At 45.1% G+C, this 21,311-nt stretch overlaps 1 protein-coding gene across 1 annotated transcript in view; it reads left to right on the plus strand.

Annotated features, from left to right (window-relative positions):
- The window catches only part of C7H19orf81 (chromosome 7 C19orf81 homolog), a 565,104-nt gene that overhangs the window by 328,084 nt on the left and 215,709 nt on the right, over window positions 1-21,311 (plus strand). The window contains exon 3 of the mRNA XM_085614338.1: window positions 6,319-6,436. Coding sequence (XP_085470464.1) covers window positions 6,319-6,436 — 118 coding nt within the window. The remainder of the gene's footprint in view (window positions 1-6,318; window positions 6,437-21,311) is intronic.

Here is a 21,311-nt window from a genome sequence, read left to right on the forward strand (position 1 = left end):
TAACGTCTGCCTTACATACTGGAGCCAAGGAATCTTATCGGCCCCAAGTGAGCCCAGGATTACTTTCAATTCGTCTCTGTAACATGCTAGCTCTGGTGTACTCCAGAGCCTTTTCCAGTACATCACCGGTCTAGTGGCAACGACCTCTAAGATGGGACGGATGTTAAGATCCAACCTCAATGGCATAAGCGGCGTGTTAGTTGGAAGGGATAAGAGTTTCCTGATAAAATTATTTTCGGTGGTAGCCAAATCATTTGCACGGGTATGGCCCCAATGTTCAGCCCCGTACAATGTAGAGGATCGGGATTGCACACAGTAAATTTCTAAGGGAGCACTTATAATTTTTGTACGACAATTCTTATAAACTTTAAGGATGCCCCCCACAGCCTGATTAAGTTTTAGATTGGCCTTACGCGTTTGAGGGGACCAACCTATTTTGTCGTTCAAGGTCAGACCTAGGTACTCGAATATAGTAACCCGGTCCAGGGCGATACCTTCCATTTTAGGGTGCGGGTAGCTGGAGGGTTTTACATTAAAAGCCATATACTTCGTTTTACCTATATTGACCACCAGGTTCCTTTTTTTACAAAAGTTGGTAAACTGATCCAACACCCGCTGCATACCCAGTATGGATTTTGACAGCAGCAGGGTGTCGTCAGCAAACATAAGGGCAGGATATTTTCTAGAGGCCAATTTTGGTGCATCTATATCAGTGGTGTCCAAAAGATCGGCAATGAGCCCATTAAGAAAGAGAGAGAACAGGGTTGGGGCAAGGACACATCCCTGTCGTACTCCCTTTTCAACAGGGAAGGGGCCAGTCAAGTTGCCATGTTTTCCATAACGGACTCTAGCATAGGTCCCATCGTGGAGAATCTTCAATTGGTAGCATAGGTATGGCGGGGCCCCCATGGCTAGCAATAGGTTCCATAACTGGTTACGATCCACCATATCAAATGCGGATTTCAGATCCACGAAGGTCATGTATAGGCTACCCCCATCCAATAAGACATGTTTCCAATGAAGCATCTGGAGCCTGAATAATTGGTCCATAGTTGACGTTTTGGGCCTAAATCCCGCTTGGAGTGGGGTTAGTATATTTTTCTCTTCTATCCAGTTCTGTAGCCGTTGCAGAATGAGCCTAGAGTAGATTTTTTGGCTCACATCTATTAGGCTTATAGGCCTATAGTTACCTGGATCAAGGGGAGATCCCTTTTTAAAGATGGGAATAATTTCCGCACCCATCCAGGTTGATGGTACCGGTGAACCTTGTAAAATGGCGTTGAAGAGGATTTGAAGGTAAGGGGCCCAGATCTTCGGTTCATCCTTAGAAAGGTCCCCGGGAATACGATCTAACCCTGGGGCCTTGTTCACTTGAAGCTGATCCAAAGCCAGATTTACTTCTGATAGGGTCCAGGGGGGAACAAGCCAGGAAGGATCCATGGCTAGTAAAATAGCAGGGGGATCAACAGTCCTGATTGTGTTAATCGAATACAAGTTTTCAAAGTGGGAAGCCCAAGCGTCTTCGGAGATGTTTGGGTCAATCGGGGAGTTACCCTCCGACTTCCCAAAGTGGACAAGGTTCCAGAATGATCTTAGATCTTTTGCCACGAGAGCTAATCTCATAGCAACCCATCTTTCCTCTTCCCACTCGGTCTTAGCAATAAGAATTAACTTTCTATATGCCCGCCTAGCTTCCCGAATAAATGAAGGATTGCCCCCCCTGATGGCCTGTAATAAATCCTGTTTAGCTAACCTGCAGTCCTTTGTAAACCAGGAATTTTTATTAACCGGCTTCTTTGCATTAACAGTACCTGTGGTGTAAAAGGAGCCACGCAGTATTTCTACAAGATCCTTATGGGTTTTAACCAAATCCAAGGTTCCATCAACTGCAATATTGTTAACATCTCCCTTAAACACCATATCAAGTAAGGGGAGTATTTTTAGGTACAGGCTGGCTATTGCCGTGTCTGACTGTTTTATAGTTTGCCAGCGAATCCTCTTCCCCCCTTGTATAACTCTTAGGTAACCTGCTGGAGAGGTGACCATAGCTAGCCCCGTGTTCAGTAGATGGAAATTTAGAACAACTGTCAAGGGATCATGGTCACTTTCAGTTCGCCTAGTTATCTTAAAGTCCAGCACATGGGGCCATAGGTCTAGGCTGACCAGAACGTAATCAATCACAGTTTCATGACCCATGCCCCTATATGTTGGCTGGCCCGGTATATCTCCGCTGAAACGACCATTGCACGCTCTCATAGAGAAAGCGTAAGTGAGGGAGGTAAGCTGGAGTACCAGAGGGGTCCAATGTTTAGCAGGGTACATACTGGTAGATGGTATAGATCTAGCCTCATCTTCTTGAAGTGTAAGTGGGGTTACTCCAGGCAGAGGCTCAAAGTGACAATTGAAGTCTCCTCCAATCATCAACACAACATCGTCTGGAAGTAATTCCAAAAGGGTTAACAGGGAATCAAAGGTAGGTGATGGACCACCACCACGGGTAGGGCGAGAATAAATATTAATAAGTGCAATCTTAGGGGTCTTTTTATGGGACAAAAGAATGCATATTATATCGCTACTATTCGTTTCAACCCTTTTGATGTTGAAACCAAGATGAGTGCCCACCCAGACACACAGACCCCCCGAAGGTCTCCCCCGATGGCCTTTTGTGGCAGGTTGCATATAAGTAATGTACCCCAGTCTATGGATAGGTTCAGTTGACCAGGTTTCCTGAAATAGGCAAATCCCAAAGGGGTCCATAAAGGAACACCACTCTGGATTGCCAGTATTGGAAACTAGGCCTGCGATATTCCAGCTAAGAACTTTAAGCTGGTTATCAGAATTAGGAAGAACCTCAATAGAATTAGGCTGAACGGGTACAATGTCAGTAGTTGCTAATTGGGTCACAGGGACTACCTTCAAAGCCGAAGATTGGGCGGGGGCGTCCCATGTAGAACCTAAAAAAATAGAAGAAGTGGTTCCGACTACCAAAGATGCAGAACCCACAAAGGTGGTCGCTGGTAGGTCACCATAGCCTCCTTTGGCACCGGTCTCATCTACAGTGTGGGTAAAGGGAGGTGAGCATCTAACCTGTGACTCTAGTCATTCTACCTCATCCAACAGGCTAAACCTATTGTGGGTGGGAAAACCCAGAGCTTCATTAACAGGCTGCCTACCCCACGTTCCCTCGCTAAATTGCTCTCTGTCAACATAATTGTGGGACGGAGCAAGAGGCCTTAAGCATGGAAAGGGGGGTTTGGTAGACGGGGGGTAGAAATAACCTAGGGGAAGCGTTTTAATGTTGGAAGATAAGTTATCAAAGGCGGGGCTACATATGTGGTCAACCACCTCAGGCGCTTGAAAGTTAACAATGACACAGTCGCCACCCACATTTTTTTGTTTATGGCCCACCCAACCAACTCTTCTAGCAAACAAAATAGAAGACCGTACGTTCATAGGCAGAGGTCTGTTTGCATTCAACCAGAACATAACTTTATTTTTGAGTTCCTGAAAGGATTCTGGTCTCTTAGAGGTCAGTTTGGGAACATTGGTCAGAACAACCACATAAGGGGCACTTCCAGGGGGAAGGTCGATCCGTGGAGATTCCAACTGGTGAGGAACCTCAACAGGAGGTTTGGGACAATGGTTGGCAGTTGGATGGAAGCTAGCAGACATATTATTAACAGCTGGTTTTTGTGTAAAAGGCCCCCGTCTATGACTCAAATGAGGATTACAAGCAGCTCCCCGATGTTGTATCGACTGAGTAACAGGTCGATCTTGCGAGATTATTGGGATTTCTGGAGTGTTAGCCTGGTTTTGACATGAAGATAAACCTGAAATAGTAGATTGTATATTTTCATCATATTTAACTAAAGCTGTCTCCAGAGCAACCAACCTATTTTCTATAGCAACCAATCTAAGCTCGAGCGGCCGCATGGCTAGATCTAGTACAGTAGACATTTTCCCAAGTAGCAAGTCTATATCAAAAAGCGGTGGGACTACATCTGGGGAGGGGCGCTCTGAGCAAGTTAGGTTGATGGTAGCTGTAGATACAGTCAAAGAAGTGTCCAAGGTATCAGGATTAGGTTTCCGAATGTTATTCCTCCTGCGTTTTGGGGATAACCCAGTTCGTTTCCTTTTAGGGATGGTACCAACTTCCCGAACTGGAGTTGCAGGCATAATGGCAGAGGCAAGTGCTGAAGCGGGAACATTTGTGGCCGTAGCTATTGCTACATCAGTGGGAACAATAGATAAGGTTGGTGGACGAGGCTGACCATTATTAGTAGTCTGGGTGGACATAATAACATGGGAGATAACAGGAAAGCGGCTAGATGCAATTGTACCCAATGAGGAGCATTTAGAAAAGAGTGGTTCCATGGACAACCGACGCTCAGTTATTGCAATTTCGTGCTCAAGTATTGAAGATGCTCTTACAATAAATTTGTCCAGCGAACCAGCAACATGATCAGTGACACTCGGTTTCAAGCCCTCAATTCACCATTGTTCTCCTGCAATTGGAACAAAATTTAAGTGTGCTCACAAGACTGGTGCACTAAGAGGGTATGGCCGGACCGGACTCTCTCGGGCATAAACGGGCCCGCCCTTGGCCGGGCTTCGCCCGCGCTGCGGAAATGCGTTAGCGGAAATATAAGGATAAGCAGGGGGCGGGGACTCGAGGAAGAGGCAGGCAGGCAGCGGGAAGGTGGAGGGCTGCTGGGCCTCGCAGTCCTCTTTCCAAAACCACCAACACGGACTCCAGGTAGGCGAGCGGCATATTATATATATATATATATATATATATATATATATTTATATATATATATATGGTTCCAGTAGGTAGACACAGTGCTTAATTTGTAAAGACATAAGTGCCAGGGCCCTCAACAGGAGGCCACTGCAGCTTGCACCACCTGTTGCCCCTACCACCGACAGTACCATCGCAACTACTAACCATCACACTCCTACAAGTGGGGCAATTCAGACTAAACCAAGTGCCCAACACTATAAGAATGGTTTGGATGGCAGGTAGGTTAATGTTTATTGAACTAATAAACAACTGTTGTTGTGCTCATTTTTAAATTAAACAGAAAGTGCCACCATGTGGCAGACTGTCATGAGCGCCAGTGTTGACAAGTAAGTGCTAGTGCCGAGGACCGGAGACCACAGGCTCAAATTATGCACTGGGTAGGCAGTGTCTGTAGAAAGGGACAAACTACTCATAAGGTAAGGACTGAGAAGAGGAAGAGAGACGAAGAGGTAATCGGATGCCACCAAGACTGACAGGCTCCAATGGCACCCTGTTAGAATCAGTTAACCTCTTTCAGAGCGCGGCTGACCTGCTCCTAATCTTCTTCCAGCTGCATCTCTCCATCTTTCTCGATGTCATTGTGCCTTTTTACGGATGCTGATTGCTGTCCTCTCTGTGAGGTGTGTAAAGGAACAGCTTCTTAGTTGTCAGGGCTACGGTCTCTGCTGCTGGTATATTGCTTCAAGACCCTAAGAACCCACTGTATGCTTCCTGTATGTTGCTTCCTGACAGTGGTGGCCAGTAGTTTTACCAGGGAGGGCAGTAACGGGGGCCACACATACAACAGTAACTCAATCACTCACTCACATCCTGCATTCACACACACCCATTCTCAACACTCACTCACAACAAATTCATACATGTATACCTACACACTCATGCACTTACTGTGCATATCCAAGAGAGGAAAGCCTGGAGGTCCCAGGAGTTTTGGGACTGCTGCCTTCCCTCCATGCCAGACCTTAGGTGAGCCTACGGAAGGTATCAGTCCCAGCCTTGTCACAGAGTGAGATGGGTCTACCTGACTCCACCCATCTCTGTGACGAGATGTCACTGATTGACACTCAGCCCTCAGCACTTCAGGGCTTAAAACTAGAGCGCACAGGTCCAAGGCAATCAGTGATGCTCCCCCTCATCACAAGGGGTGTGGGGGTCTCGAGGCAGTTTTGCCCGGCTGAGGAAGTCATACCCACAGGACTGTGAAATCCACAGACTGGCAAAGTTCAGCTCCGGTAGCCAGGAGACTGCACTATTGCAGCTCCTGACTGCTTGACCCGAACAAGAAGAGCGTCTGTCAGGCTGACCTTTGTTCAGCCTGACAGACACTCTTCTTGCCGGGAGGCCCCTCAGCCCATATGAACCGGCCCCTGCTGCTCCCAGAGACTCTGCCTGTGCAGGTCTGAGGAGGAGATGCACATACGATATGGAGAACTCCTCCAACATGATATTGGGCCACGTAACAGGCCAGGGTTTGCCAACTGATATACAATTTTTTTTGTCTTACATTCTCACAGGAAACGTCACCTGAAGCAGATCATCCTCGAATATGAAGCTCTGGACATGGAAATGCCCTGTATACGGAAATTCGAGAAGCCCCCAGCAGCCCAACCCCTCACCCTATGCATTGAATGTGCAGTGAGTTTAGATTAAAATGGACCAAACATTTTATCTGTATATGCATGTGCATGCTTATATGATGTGTATATGTACATGCATGCATATGCCTGTCTGTGCTTACTGAACAATGAGGGGCCCGAGGTCATGAAGTTGAAGGATAGACTATTCAGTGTGGTAGATAAGGGATTCAGCACTGAAATAATGTTAATTGGAGGCCAAGCAGGTTGAAAGCTTATTCTGTTAACTTGCAGTTGGGGATGAGGTCATTTGGGATGTTATGTTTTCATATTTTGATTTGTATAGTGCACTAATCACCCGAGAGAGAATCCAGACAATTGGGCAAAGTGTGAAGGTGTGTGTTCCCAAGGTTCTTATAATGAAGGCAGGTCTTCAGCTTCTTGAAGAACTCAGTAAGCGAGGAGGAGACTCTGATGTGTTAAGGGAGGTCGGTCCATGTTTTGGGTGAGCTGTAGGAGAATCAGCGACCTCCAGATTAGCTTTTGTGGATGTGGGGGCATGTGTGCGAGTGAGGGAATGAGAGTGTCTGGTGGGTTGGTGAAAGTTCAAGCAGCTTTTCAGATATTCTAGTCCTGTGTTATGTAGGGCTTAGTATGAGTGCAAGAGAAGTTTGAAGTAGCTGTGATTGTGAAAACTGAGCCAGTGAAGCTTCCTGAGGTGCGGTGTGATGTGGATGCGGCGTGGGATGTCCAGTATGAGTCCTGCAGCTGCGTTCTGGATTTTCTGGAGACTGTGTAGGAGTTATTTGGAGATTCCGCCATAGAGAGTGTTGCCCTAGTCCAGTTTGCTGGTGATGAGTGTGTGTGGCAGTCCAACTAGGGTGTTCTGAGGCAACCATTAGAAGATCTTCCGCAGCATACGTAGGATATGGAAGCTGGAAACGCACACTGCGTTGACTTGAGCTGTCATATTAAGCTTGTCATATAGGATGATCCCTAGATTTCTTGCATGGTCTGCGGGTGTTGATCCTAGCTCCGACTGTCACTAGGTGGAATCGCATGGGGAGGTCTTGTTGCTGAACACTAGTACTTCTGTCTTGTATGAATTGAATTGTAGGCTATTGGTTCTCATTTAGTTTCAATTATGGCAATTCAGTTGGTGAAGTTTGTCTGGTGTTGTTTGTTTTGCCTGTCAGGGAGTGGATGAGTTGGGTGTCATCTGCATAGGAAATGACAGTGATGTCTTGTGCTTGGATGATGGTGGCGAACAGTACCATGTATATGTTGAAAAGAGTGGGGCGGAGGGACGATACCAGTGGGACACTGTATATCAGTTTCTTGTTCTCTGATGTGAATGGTGGCCGCCTGACCCTTTGAGTTAAGGAACAGATCCATTTAGGAGTGGATCCTTGTATTCCAATGTCGTGGAGTCTTCTGAGGAGGGTTTTGTGGGAGCAGTGTTAAAGGCTGAAGAGAGGTCGAGCAGGATGAGGGCCGCTGTTTCTCAGTGGTCCAGGATATTTTGAATGTCGTCAGTGGTCGCAATGAGTGCTGTTTCAGTGTTGTGGTTCTTTTTTAATCCTGATTGTGTGTTGTTTACAAGGTGGTGAAGTTCGATGTGGGTTGTGAGTTGCTTGTTAATGGCCTTCTCAATCCCTTTGGCTGGATAAGGGACTGAGGAGATGGGTCGGAAGTTGCTCAGTTGATTCGGGTCACGCTGTGGACTTCTCGAGGAAGGCGTTTATTTCTGCAAGTTCCCATTATTCTGGGAAAGTGGTGGACATGATGGAGGTGTTGATGATGTCGGTCAAGATGGGGCTAATTGGTGCTGTTCCCAGGTTGTAGAAGTTATCAGGGTATGGGTCTGTTGGGGCCCCTGAGCGGATGGTCTGTATTATTGTCACTATGTTGTTTCTGGGGAGGGTTGTCCATTCGGTCAGGTGGTTGTCTTGGTTGGAGGCTGGTAGGTTAGCAATGGGTTCTCTGGCGTTAGTGTGCGAAGTTGCTGTAGATGATTGCGATTTTGCTGTGGAAGAATTTCGAAAGGTTGTCGCAGAGTTGTTGAGAGGCAGCAATGTTGTTGACAGTGGTTGAGGGCGCGGTGAAATCCTTGATGATCGAGTACATTTCGCTGCAGCTGTTGGAGCTTCTTTCGATGTGGTTCACTAGTGCTTTTTTCTTAGTGACTCTAATTTGCTGGTGATAGCGTCTGAGTGCAGCCTGGTAGGTAATTCTGTCGGTGGTGTCGTGGCTGCCTCTCCATTTTCTTTCTGGATGTTTACAGTGTTGTTTGGTGTCTCAGAGGTCTTTTGTGTACCAGCTGGCCTGCTTGTTTGATCTACTATGCTTGTTGGGCTTGATGGCTGTGAGGGAGTCCGCCCAGTTCTTGATCCAGTTGTTGAAGTTGTTGATTTCCTTGTTGAGGTCGTCTGTTGGGCTAGGCTGATCAGTGCTGAGGGCGCTGCGACAGTCTACTTCTGTGATTTTGCTCCGGCTGCTGTTGGAGTGCTATACCTGGTAGGGGTGTTGGCTTGAGGTGTGTTGGAAGTTCATACTGGAGTGGTCGGTTCATGTGACCTGTGTGGTGGAATTGTATTTGATGCTATCACTTGTGGTGAAGATAGGGTCCAGTTTGTGTTCTGGGGTGTGTGTTGGTCCTGTGACGCACTGGGTGAGTCCAATGTTGCTCAAGCTTTTGGAGTGTTGTGGAGCAGGGGTCGTTTTTGTCTTCCAGGTGAAGGTTAATGTCACCGAAGAGAATGTAGGCTGTGGAGGCGACAGTTTCTATGAAAAGGTTGGTAAAGGTGGCTCGGGGTCCGGGTGGTCGGTAGACGAGGGTTCCGTTCAGGATGAATTTTTGGGGGATTTGCAGCTTGAAGTGCAGACTTTCCATGAATGGGGTGGTCATCTTTCTGGATGTTGTGCTTTTGATGGATGCTTTGTAGATGACAGAATGATAGCCAGTCCTCTTACTGACATGTGAAGGCAGTCCTGTTGAGTGATCTTGTAGCCCGCTGTGATTGCTGTAGCGATGTTGGGAGCCAAAGAGGGGTTGAGCCAGCTCTCTGTGATGAAGAGTATGTTGGCTGTGTCACTGCTCAGAAGGTCCCATATTTTGATTGTGTGTTTGCTGAGTGATCATATGTTGAGAAGCATGCATGTGAGTGGAAGTTGATGTGTAGGTTTGCTATAGCGTGTGGTGTAGGATGGGAGTGTAGGCATTGTTGGTGCTTGTGGTGTGTGTGTTGTTTGGGAGAGGGGGTTGAGAGCATTGTTAGTATTTGTGTGGGTGAGTGACTGCTGGGGAGCAGGCAGTACCGTGTTGTAAGATGCGGCGTGGCAGCAGTTGGGGGAACAGCATCAAGGGTCTAGCTGCCTTAGTAGCGCTGCAGAGTATAACTGGGCACAGATGGGCTTGCCTTTGGGGCGATTTTGGCATGCGAGGGGTGCACCTGCTACGTGCATCTCCTGTGTGTCTGTGACGCAGTTGTCATTAAGTGGGTCCTGGGAGGAGGGACAGGGAGTCCAGAGTTTCATGATGTCATGGGTGATAAAAAATGTATTTCTTTTGCTTGGCTTCTCCTTTTATAGATGGTTTTGATGAGAAAGCTAGTAATGTTACTTCATGTCCACATAAGTGATGGGCAATTCAGTGAGGTCACTTGTTGTGCAGGTGGATGATAGGAGATCCAGTGGTGTCCCTTCCTGTCCTAATGGATGATGGGAAATAAAGTTCTCTTGTTTGCCTTCTTCTTTTAAAGACTGTTATGTCTTATGTAATGTAACTTCCTAACCAGATGGATGATGAGAAATTAAGTGATGTCACTTCCTGTGCAGGTGGATGGTGGGAGATCGAGTGATGTCACTTCCTGTGGTGATGGGTGTTTGGAAATTAAGTTCTCTTGCTTGGCTTCTTCTTTTAAAGACAGTTTTAGTGGGGAAACCAATAATGTCCCTTCCTGTCCAGATGCATGATTGGAAATTCCGTGATGTCATGTCCTGTGCAATTGGATGATGTGAGATCCAGAGATTTCATTTCCTGTGCTTGAGTGGGAAAAAATCTATCAATTTACATACTGCATGTATTTATTTTACGGTTTGTGTGGTTTTAGCCATCAAAATACTTTTTTCTGATGTAGAGTAGAGATTTTAACATGAATGTGTTGTCAAATCAAGCTCTAGAAGTGAGTTTTTCGGAAATAGCTAGTCTTGTAGTGAATGGTAGGGAGTTCATACATTAGTCGTGGGGCGGTATGGAGCCCATGCATGGTTTGCAGGGAAAGAGGTTTATTGATGCATTAATCAGACTGCTCTAGTAAAGAACCTTGGGACAGATGTAATAAATATCTTTAAGGTTGCAAACAGTGTGAATCGCCATTTGCCACCCAAAAACCCTTTTTAGAATGTCCTAAACCCATTTTAGGAGTCAGTAAACCTTAAAAATATGGACTCATTATGAAATGTATCAATGTTTTGTGACTGAAATACACTTACAAAATATTGAAAATGTACCTACCCCCAAGATGGGATGGTAACCCCTTTACAGAAGGTAAGGAGTCCTTTTAGGCCCCCCCACACACTTTGTAAAAAAAAAACAGAAAAGTTTGTTGGGGAACAGGCAGAGGACCACTGCCACTTCTCAAACGAACTTTAAAATATATATATATATATATATATATATGTATACATATATATATATATAACAGGAAAGACCACTCAAGAAAAGTGACAAAGGACACAGTGGGGATTGTTGAAGAAGCCCTTTATTCACCAAATGTTGTCCAGCATAATGCATTTTGGCTATGACAGCCTTCCTCTGACGCTGCTTGCAACTGGGTGATGCCGTTTCCCTCCTTGATATTCCTACGGTGTTCAGCTGTTCCTCCTTGATTGACAGCAGCTGCAGTCACATCCGAGACTACAGCTCCCAAGGTGCAACATTCAGATAAGTACCGAAGCAGGATGAATCCAACTCGAATGAGCGCTGGAAATACCTTGTCTAGGGGGGCCTTGTAATGGCAGGCATCATCCACACAATATCCGTGTTCAGGGATCCATCAAGTCCCCTACGCCCCAGCCAAAAGAACGGAACATCTTGTGCCGCGGAAAACGCTACAATGAGCCCTCACCCCTGTGAAGTCACAGGCTGCAACCTGGCAGCGGCCACAGGAATGGCCCGATCTCGTGGCGGTCTTGTACCACGTTTTCTGGCTTGACACGGAATATATAACAGGAAAGACCACGGTGTTCAGCTGTTCCTGCTTGATTGACAGCAGCTGCAGTCACATCCGTGACTACAGCTCCCAAGGTGCAGCATTCAGGTAAGTACCGAAGCAGGATGAATCCAACTCGAATGAGCGCTGGAAATACTGTGTCTAGGGGGGCCTTGTATATTTATATATATATATATATATATATATATATATATATATATATATATATATTCACTGAAAAAACCATAGGTTTCAGGGGTGTTATAGTTAGCTGGACTTTTAACTTGTACAAAACCATTGAAATTCCCCCATTATAGTTAGTTCAGCTAACTATAACTCGCGCGCCCGCAATGCACTGCTGATGACGTCACATATTACATCACTCATGACATGGTCAGTGACATCACTCATGACATCACTCATGACATCTCAAATGACATCATCCAGTGAATGTGTGTTTTTCTGAAAATTAAATATGTTTTATATATGTATATCTCAAGGTCGATGGAAGAATAAATGGGTATATAAGTGTCTAAATGGATGATTTGTTTTTGAAAAATTGATTGTGTAACTGACTGATTAAGTGTATCATAGTGAATACATGGCTTAGTGAGTAATGTTTAAATATGTAAATATCTTTATCAGTCTCTCACTTTGTGTATAAGTGGCTGCATGGGTTGGTGAGTAGCTACATGGGTGTCTATATAGGTTATTAGTTGGTTTTTGGAGTATCAGTCTGAGTGTCTGCATGGTTCGGTGGGGGGTATTACGTAGTGCATAGGTGCATGAATGAGTGACTCACTCTTTGTATGTGTTGAAGACAGCATGTGTGCAGGACTGTATGGGTGGATGAGTGTGTGTATGGGTCTGTTAGTGAGTGAATGACTGTCTCAATAGTGTCTTTATGAGTAACTACATATGTTTTAAACTAGTATATGTGACTATTGGTGTATATAAGTGAGTATATGTGAGAGTGAGAGATTGAAAGAGTTCCTGTATGAATAAGTATGTGTTTCTATAAGTGATTGTTTAAAAGACTAAGTATGTGTAAGTTTCCGTAGAAGTAAGTGTGGTGGTGTGTGTATAACTGTATATGCAAATAAATGTATGTTTGATTCTTTATTAGCATGAGTGACTATGTGTGTGAGTAACTCTATGGATGAGTGGCATTGTGTAACAGGATGTATAGGTGTATGAGTACATATGATGAGTGAATACATGTATGAGTGACTGTATAGGACTGTTGGTGAATGAGTGGATGTGTATGTGGATCTTAGAATTACTGAAGAGGTTGTTGTAACTGGTATTGGTATGTCCATTGTTTTGAAAAGTTTAGTCTCTATTTTTGAATGTGTGTATCAAAGGTTATATTAGGGTGAGAGGAGGTCTGCCACTCTATCACAAGGATGATGTCATCAGTGATGTCATCAGTGATGTCATTTGAGATGTCATCAGTGATGTCATGAGTGATGTCACTGACCATGTCATGAGTGATGTAATATGTGACGTCATCAGCAGGGCATTGTGGGTGCACGAGTTATAGTTAGCTGAACTAACTATAACGGGGGAATTTCAATGGTTTTGTACAAGTGAAAAGTCCAGCTAACTATAACACCCCTGAAACCTATGTTTTTTTCAGTGAATTTCTGAGGTTTTTTAAATGCTAATTCCTAACTATAACGTGCCTGAAACCTATGTTTTTTTCTGTGAATTTCAAAGGTTTTTTAAATGCTAATTTCTAATTATGCCTACAGAGATAGGACATGTGAAGAAAGAAGAAAAAATGCACAGAAAGAAAAAAAAGAAGTGCAGAAAGAAGCAACAGAAGTCCTCAAAGACGAAGAAAAGTGCAGGAAGAAGGATAACGTGCAGAAAGAACAAAAAGAAGAGCAGAAAGAAGCCTTGTTGCAAAATCATCCTGTACCCTCAACTTTTTCAGACGGATACTGGTGGTAACTGAGTCTGACTAACCAGTCCTAGAGCCAGTGCTATGTTAAAAGACACTTAGAATACAGTGAAAACACCTACATACACTAGGGAACATTATGCGTTGAGGTCCCCCTTTGATTAGCATGACTTCCTCTGTAAGCCCCTAGTATATAATAGGGCAGGGGGATTAAAACTACCTCTTAAAACAGGCCACAGGGCGTTTTTGCACACGTTAACTCAGGCCCCGTCCCCTCCCTTCACCACTGTGTAAACACGCCCTGTGTCCGTTCTTAGTTGGGAGATTAAGTTCATTTGAATCCTGAGGGTCCCTAGGGTCCAACTAGCCCACTAGGTACCTCCAGTAAGTGCCACAGAGCTGCGTTGCAGAGAGGTGTAAAAAGTGGCACGGCCTGGACCACCTCTCTGCAATGCAGCTCAGTGGCGCTTACTGGAAGCACTTGGTGGGCTAGTTAGCCCCCAGGGGCCCTCAGTATTGAAGGAAAATTATATCCCCAATTTAAAACGTGCCATAGTGCGTGTTTGCACACGTCACCTCAGGCCCCGTCCCCTCCCTTCACCACTGTGTAAATGCGCCCTGTGGCTGTTCTAAGTTGAGAGATTAAGTCCCCTTGAATCCTAAGGGTCCCTAGGGTCAAACTAGACCACTAGGTACCTCCAGTAAGCGCCACAGAGCTGCGTTGCAGAGAGGTGTAAAAAGGGGCTTGGCCTCAGAACACCTGTCTGCAGCGCAGCTCCCTGGTGCATACTGGAGATGCCTGTTGGGCTAGTTGGCCCTCAGGGACCCTCAGTATTGAAGAGGAATTAATTCCCCAACTTACAACTCGCCAGGGGGCGCGTTTGCAGAGTGCTGCAAGGAGGGGGCGTGGCCTCCGGCACGATGCCAGTCTTTTATTTATTTTAATTTTTTAAGAAGGGGGGCTGTGTGGTTCCCCTTCTTATTCTAATCTATTGGCCCTGATGACCCCATCCCCCAGGGCCTGTCTCCTAATTATATTTTTTTGACCCCAATCCCCAGGGCCGGCCACTGTTTTTTATTATTTTAAAAAAATATATATTTATAGACACACCTAGGACATGCTGGACAAACCGTACGTACCTATCACCATGGCGATTTGCGTGATATTCATTAAAAGGCGACTATGCATACAATGAATCCACGTGGAATGTATTTACACCACTAGTGAAGCTCTGACATGTCTGATGCCCTACCGTGCCTAATCCCGGTAGACACCCTTGTCGTTTATTTATACAAACATGGGTAGCTATTGACGGGCACATTTAATACACATGCACACCAAGCCATTCAAAGGGGATTCGACAAAAATTCGACAAAAACTATGCAAGAAACCCCCCTCACGGTTAATAAAACACACATCCACTGCCGGATGTGTAATACTTTTTATTTTACTCTCTGGAAAGGGGACGAACATCACTTGAGAGTCACAGCGCGCTCCTGGCAGAGCCCAATGCTGTGTTACTCCCACCATTGCCTGCTGAGTGCCACACACCTCTGTGTTGTATTCCACTAGCTAGTGCATATGCTATGACACTCTCTAGCCCATGTGCACTATAACACCACCCCGTGAATATGTCATGCCACACTTGTCTTTGCACGGGTTATATTGCCCCATCTAACGTGCCTTCCTCGATGCCTATGTTATAACGCACAGTGCTATGCCATACATATTACAATCTGGGATCCATATCTTTGTCACAGTGCATATGCAACGTTACACTCCCCAGCACATATTTTATATTACAACTTTAGAGACTAGTTAGGTTACACAACACTGCCCTGTGCATATTACACTCCAAGGCGCATATCGCATAGCACGCGCTAGTGCCTGTGCTATCTCGCGCTCTCCAATGAATCTGTCATTGCGCACAATGGATTGCATATTATATTTCACGCCCGGTTCATCTTATATCACACTTTTTGGTGCATAGTTTATACCATACACTATATCTAGTTTTCATTTTCAATCGTGCTCTCAGGACTATGTTCTATATAACACTGTGTTCACCTACCCTTTTCACGGGCATTACATTTTGCGATAGGGGGTGGAGGGTCAGGGGGTGTTTCTGCCAAGTGAGCCCGGAGTCACAGTCACAAACGTCCTCTTCTTCCTGAATAAAAGTGAGATTATGCTGCATACTTGTTCATATTTTAAGTAGTTCGCACAGACACACATTTTAAAAACAATAAAGTTCCTAATACCCGCCTTCTCTGAACAGTTAGCTTGCTGCCCCATCCCCTCCTCCCTATCCTCTGTTGTGTGAATCCATGGACTAGCCTCCTCCCTCCTGCCATGCATGGTTTGATGTGCTGCCACTACACTCAATTTAGTATGATGTACCAGTCCACTCCTCCTGCCCTCCATTGCCCAATTCTATGCCCCATCATTGACCTCCTGCTTAAACTCTGTGCTTAGCTTGCTGCCCCTATTCTCCTTCCCCCTGCCTTCCCATGTTTTTGTGTATGCCCCTGCTCCATCCTTTTTGTCCACCATGTTCCATGGACCTGCCACTCCTATCTACTCTGAGTGTTCTGTTGAGCTGCCACTCCCCTCCCACCTGCCTAGCATTGTCAGATGACTGTAACCTGTCCCTGCCACCTCCACCCTGCCTGTCCACATGCCATGCCCCTATCCTCTTCCTCCTGTCCTACATGGTCCATTGTACTGCCACACCCTTCTGCCCTCCCTGGTCTGTTGTGCTGCAACTGCTCCTCCTGCCTGCCCCGTGCGGTCTGTTGTGAGGCCCCTTCCCCTGAACTTTCTTGTCTGTGCACAGGTCCTGACCCTCCCTTCTATCCTCCATCGTCCTTTATGCATGCCCCTGCACCCTCCTTCTTGCCCATCATAGCCATTGTGCTACCACTAACCCTCCCACTTGCCATGCATGGTCTTCTGTGCTGCCATGACCCCTCCCACCTTCCCTGTGTGGTCAGTTAGCTGCCCCTGAACCCCTCCCACCTTCCCTCCATGGTCTGTGTGTATGCCATCACAGTCTCACTGTTGCTCTTCATGGTGTGTCTTGCTTCTAGTGCCCATCCTGCCTGACCTCCATGGCTATCTTGCTGCTCCTGCCCTGTCCCCTTGCCCCCAGCCCTCTGTTTACATGTGCAGACCCCTACTCCCTCCCTCCTGGCTTGTCTGTTCCATTGTAATGCCCCTGATCCATCCCTCCTGCCCTTTATGGTCTGTTATGCTGCAGCTTTCTCTCCTGTCTGTCCATTATGGTCCTGCCTCTTGCCCCTCTGTTCTCTGTTTTCCATGTGCATGGTCCTGTCCCCTCCCTCTTGCTTTCTATGGATTGTTGTGCTGCACTCCCGTCCCGCATGCCCTGTGTGGTGTATTGTGCTGCTGCAAACCCTGATGCCTGCCATGCAGGGTCAGTTTGGTGCACCTCTCCATGTCCCTCCTGTCCTCTGTTATCCAAGTCCATGTCCCTACCCCATTTCCTTCCATGATCCAATGTACCATACTTGCGAACATTTTGAACTTGGTAAGAGGGAGATTTTGAAAAACAACTGGGGTATTGATTTTCCCCTTTGAGTTACATTGAAAAAGAGGAGATTGTAGACAGGAGACAGATAAAATAAAGCCCATATGAGCTTAAAAACATTGGACGTTTCCTGGCTGAATCGGGTCTGTTGGCATGTATGGTTGTACTACCATTGCCTCTTCCTTCTGCCCACAATGGTCTATTACATTGCCACAGCCTCTCTTGCAAGTCCTGTATTGTTGGTTTGTTGCCCCTGCCCCCTTTCCACTGCCCTCCATAGTCTGTTGTGCTGCCACGGCCCTTCCTGCCTGCTCAGTGTGGTTAAATTGTTGCCTTTGCACCCTCCTACCTGCCTTCAATTTTCAGAGTCCGTGCCCCTGGCCTCTGCCTCTCAACAGTATCCTAATGAACAACTAGATTGCTAACATTCTATATTTATTACAAAAGTGTGGAACGCCTGACGTCATCTTGATGTAATCAAAACTGTAATACCTAGAGCATTTCCTTTATAAATTACAAATATGAGAGGGTCTTATTGGCATCAAAATTATGGTTAGTGCTCTAAAAGACTAAAATAAGGACATATTTTCTGAGTTTTCAAATAGCGAGAAAGCACTTTTAAATTATTTGTTACCTTTATGTTTTTTTATCCAGTTGACCACTTGATTAAATGTTGCACTTAGGGGAGAGGATGTGGTGTTACTTCCAGAACTGCAGACTTTGCAACTGGGGAACCAGGTTGGAGTTTCTGCTTTTGCTCGACATTCTGTGATTCTGGTCAAATCACTTAGTCTCCCCATGTCTACAACCAAAATGAATTTGTTCTTGTGTGATGTAACCAATGCTCATGTAAAGCACTCCAATACCTGACAAGTCTGCACTATATAACACTGCAAAAACACAAAATAATAAGTGTTTTGCACACTTCTGTCATTGGGCTATATTTGGGCTACATCTGGGTGATTTTGGGCTACATTTGGGCTCTTTTGTCTCCGGTGGCCATCTTGGGAGATTTATTTGTTATGAAGTTTCCTAATTTCCTCATGTACTGCAGTCTCCTCAGTAGGAAATGCTTTCAGTTTTTTACTTTGATTCCATCATGAAGGTATTCAGATATGTCACACATTTGCCATAAATTCTGAATGTTAGCACTCTAGTTGCTCATTAGATCACTGTAGTAAAACTACTGTTCACCATGGAAGTCTGCTCCTGGTATTAAAAGTGCATGTTTCAGTCTGCATGTCAGAATTTTTTAATGAAGTAGAAGAGGATTTGAGAAGTCACTCAAAAATGTGCCCTCATTTTCTTTCTTCAGCATTAATCATAATTTCTATGCAAAATGAACCCCCTCATTGTGTTCCTTTTTAAATTAAATGTTTTAAGTGTTACCAGTTTATTCCAATCAAGATGGCTTCAGGTGTGCCATACTTTTGTCATAATGAAGACAGTAAGCGCTCTAGTTGTTTTTAAGAACACTCTGGGACATTCTGTCATTGGGCTATACTTGGGCTACATCTGGGTGATATTTGGGCTACATTTGGGCTCTTTTGTCTCTGGTGGCCATCTTGGCAGACTTATTTGTTATGGAGTTTCCTAATTTTCTCATTTACTGCAGTCTCCTCAGTAGGAAATGTATGTATGTATGTATGTATGTATGTGTGGTCTTATATAGCGCTCGACTTACCCTTGGGCATCTCGGCGCTTGCATTGGGAACCCGTCCTGGTTTTTCCCTGTGAGATAACCCGTACTGGGCATCCCCAAGATGAAAGCCAGGCCTCCCGCCGCGGGCGGGCCATTGTGGAGATTAAGCAAGCTTGTTGCCCAAAGCTGCATAGTGTGAACTCGTGCTTAGAGTGGGCACCGAAGCAAGAATTATCGAGTCCGTGGGCAATTGGGCTCCATACCCTGCCGCGTCGGGAATTGAACCCTGGTCCCGGGTCTGACCTCTGCTTCAGGGTATGCCTCCTCTAACCAGTCAGCTACACTTCTCCAAAACTGAAATACTTTCAGTTTTTTACTTTGATTCCAAAGGCATTCAGATGTGTCACACATTTGCCATAAATTCAGAATGTTAGCACTCTTTTTGCTCATTAGATCACTGTAGTAAAGCTACTGCTCACCAGGGAAAACTGCTGCTGGTATTGAAAGTGCATGTTTCAGTCTGCATGTCAGAATGTTTTAATGAAATAGAAGAGGATTTGAGAAGTCACTCAAAATGTGTCCTAATTTTTCTTTCTGCAGCACTAATCATACTTTTTATGGAAAAATGAACCCCCTCATTTTGTTCCTTTTTAAATTAAATGTTTTAAGAGTTACCACTTTAATCCAAGCAAGATGGCTTCAGGTGTACCATTGTTTATCATAAGTAGGACTGTTAGCGCTCTAGTTGTTCTTTGGAACACTCTGGGAAGCTGCAGTAGAACACAAAGGAATCAACTGACAGTCTCTGCCCTTGTTGGATGTACATGTTTTACTGAGAATGTCAGACTTCATTCTCACATGACTGAGAAAGATAATGTGAATTTACAGAAAATAAGCTCTCAGTTTAGCTTATAGATCACCTTCCAAACCTCTGTGGGAAAAGCATGAGAAAATATTTTTCTCTCAATCATGATATCCCAGCAGAAGGCTTTTTAACATGGTGAAATCACCTTCGAACATACCACAATTCCTAAAATGAGTATGGTACCATCAACAAATGATTTATAATGTAACTAAAGTCTTAAAACCTTCTATTAACTGCAATGCTTTTTAATGAGGTGCTATCATGTATATTGGTCCTAAGATGGCTGCCAACACTTCTTGGATGAAGTGCTGACAGCCAATCAGATCTCAGGATGAGATGTGTGGTTAGGCTCCGCCCACATATATATATGATTTTACTTTTGATTTTCTCAGGAACTACTGAACAGATTCACACCAGACCTGCAAAAGGCACATCCCTGACCTGAGGACTACCTCTCTGCCAAATTTCAAGTAATTCTGTTCAGCCGTTCGGGCTGTGCCTTGGACTAAAGGTCCCTATGGAAAATTGCATGGGGAAAATGCGTTTTGGGACCCCCCTTTTTTCTCAGCCCCCGCTTGACAAATCCCCCCGAGACTTTCAGGGTAGGAGCGGAGCAGAGCGCCCCACCTATTTTGAAAATTTCGCGAGGATTCGTCAACCGGCGCCAAAGTTATTCCAAATAGAATGTTGCGGATTTCCTATGGAAACACGGTCCCAACTATAACTATCTACTGGCGACCGCCAGTAGATAATATATATATATATATATATATATATATATATATATATATATATGTATATATATATATATATATATATATATATTCACTGAAAAAAACAAAGGTTACAGGGACTTTATAGTTTGGCTGACATTTGACTCATAGAAAACCAGAGAAATTCAGCAATTATAGTTAGCTCAGCTAACTGTAACTTGCACCCCCGCAATGCACTGCATATGATCTCACATATTACATTACTCATGACATGGTCAGTGACATCACCCATAACATCTCAAATGTCGTCACTGATGACATTGTCCAGTGATTGTGAGTGTTTTTAGGTAAGTGGCTGTAGGAGTTCCTATATGGGTGAGTGAGTGGGTGTGTAAGTGGCTGTAATGGTGAATGAGTGGCTGTATGGGTAAGGGTGTGGGTGTGTTAGTGGCTATAAATGGTGAATGAGAGAGTACATGAGTAGCTGAATGGGTGACTGAGTGGGTACATAAAGTTCCGTATGAGTGAGTGACAGGGTGCATAAGGGGCTGTATAGTTGCATGCATGGGTGTGGAAGTGGGTGTATGGGTGAGTGAGTGGGTGTGTAAGTAGTGGTATTGGTGAGTGAATGGGTGTGTGAGTGGCTGTATCAGTGAGTGAGTGAGTGTGAGAGAGGTATGTGAGAGTACGTACTTGTCTCAGGTATAGATGAGTGAGCAGATGTGTTAGTATAGTAAGTGAGTGGATGTGTGAGTAACTATGGGTGTGTGAGTGAATGTGAGTGACTGTATGAGTGAATGAGTAGGTATGTGAGTATTTGTATTGGTGACTGAGTATGAGAATGGCTGTATGAGTGTAAAAGTGGGTGTGTAAGTGTCTGTATAGCTGTATGACTTGATGCGTCAGTGACTGCATTGGTCAGTGACTAGGTGCATGATTTGCTGTATATGTGAGGTAGTGGTTGCTTTAGTGGCTGTATAGGTGATTTGATGTGTGAGTGGCTCTATGAATCTGAGTAGGTGTGTGAGTGTGTGTGATGTCAT

The sequence above is a fragment of the Triturus cristatus genome, chromosome 7, assembly GCF_964204655.1.
Source record: "Triturus cristatus chromosome 7, aTriCri1.1, whole genome shotgun sequence".
Taxonomy (NCBI): domain Eukaryota; kingdom Metazoa; phylum Chordata; class Amphibia; order Caudata; family Salamandridae; genus Triturus; species Triturus cristatus.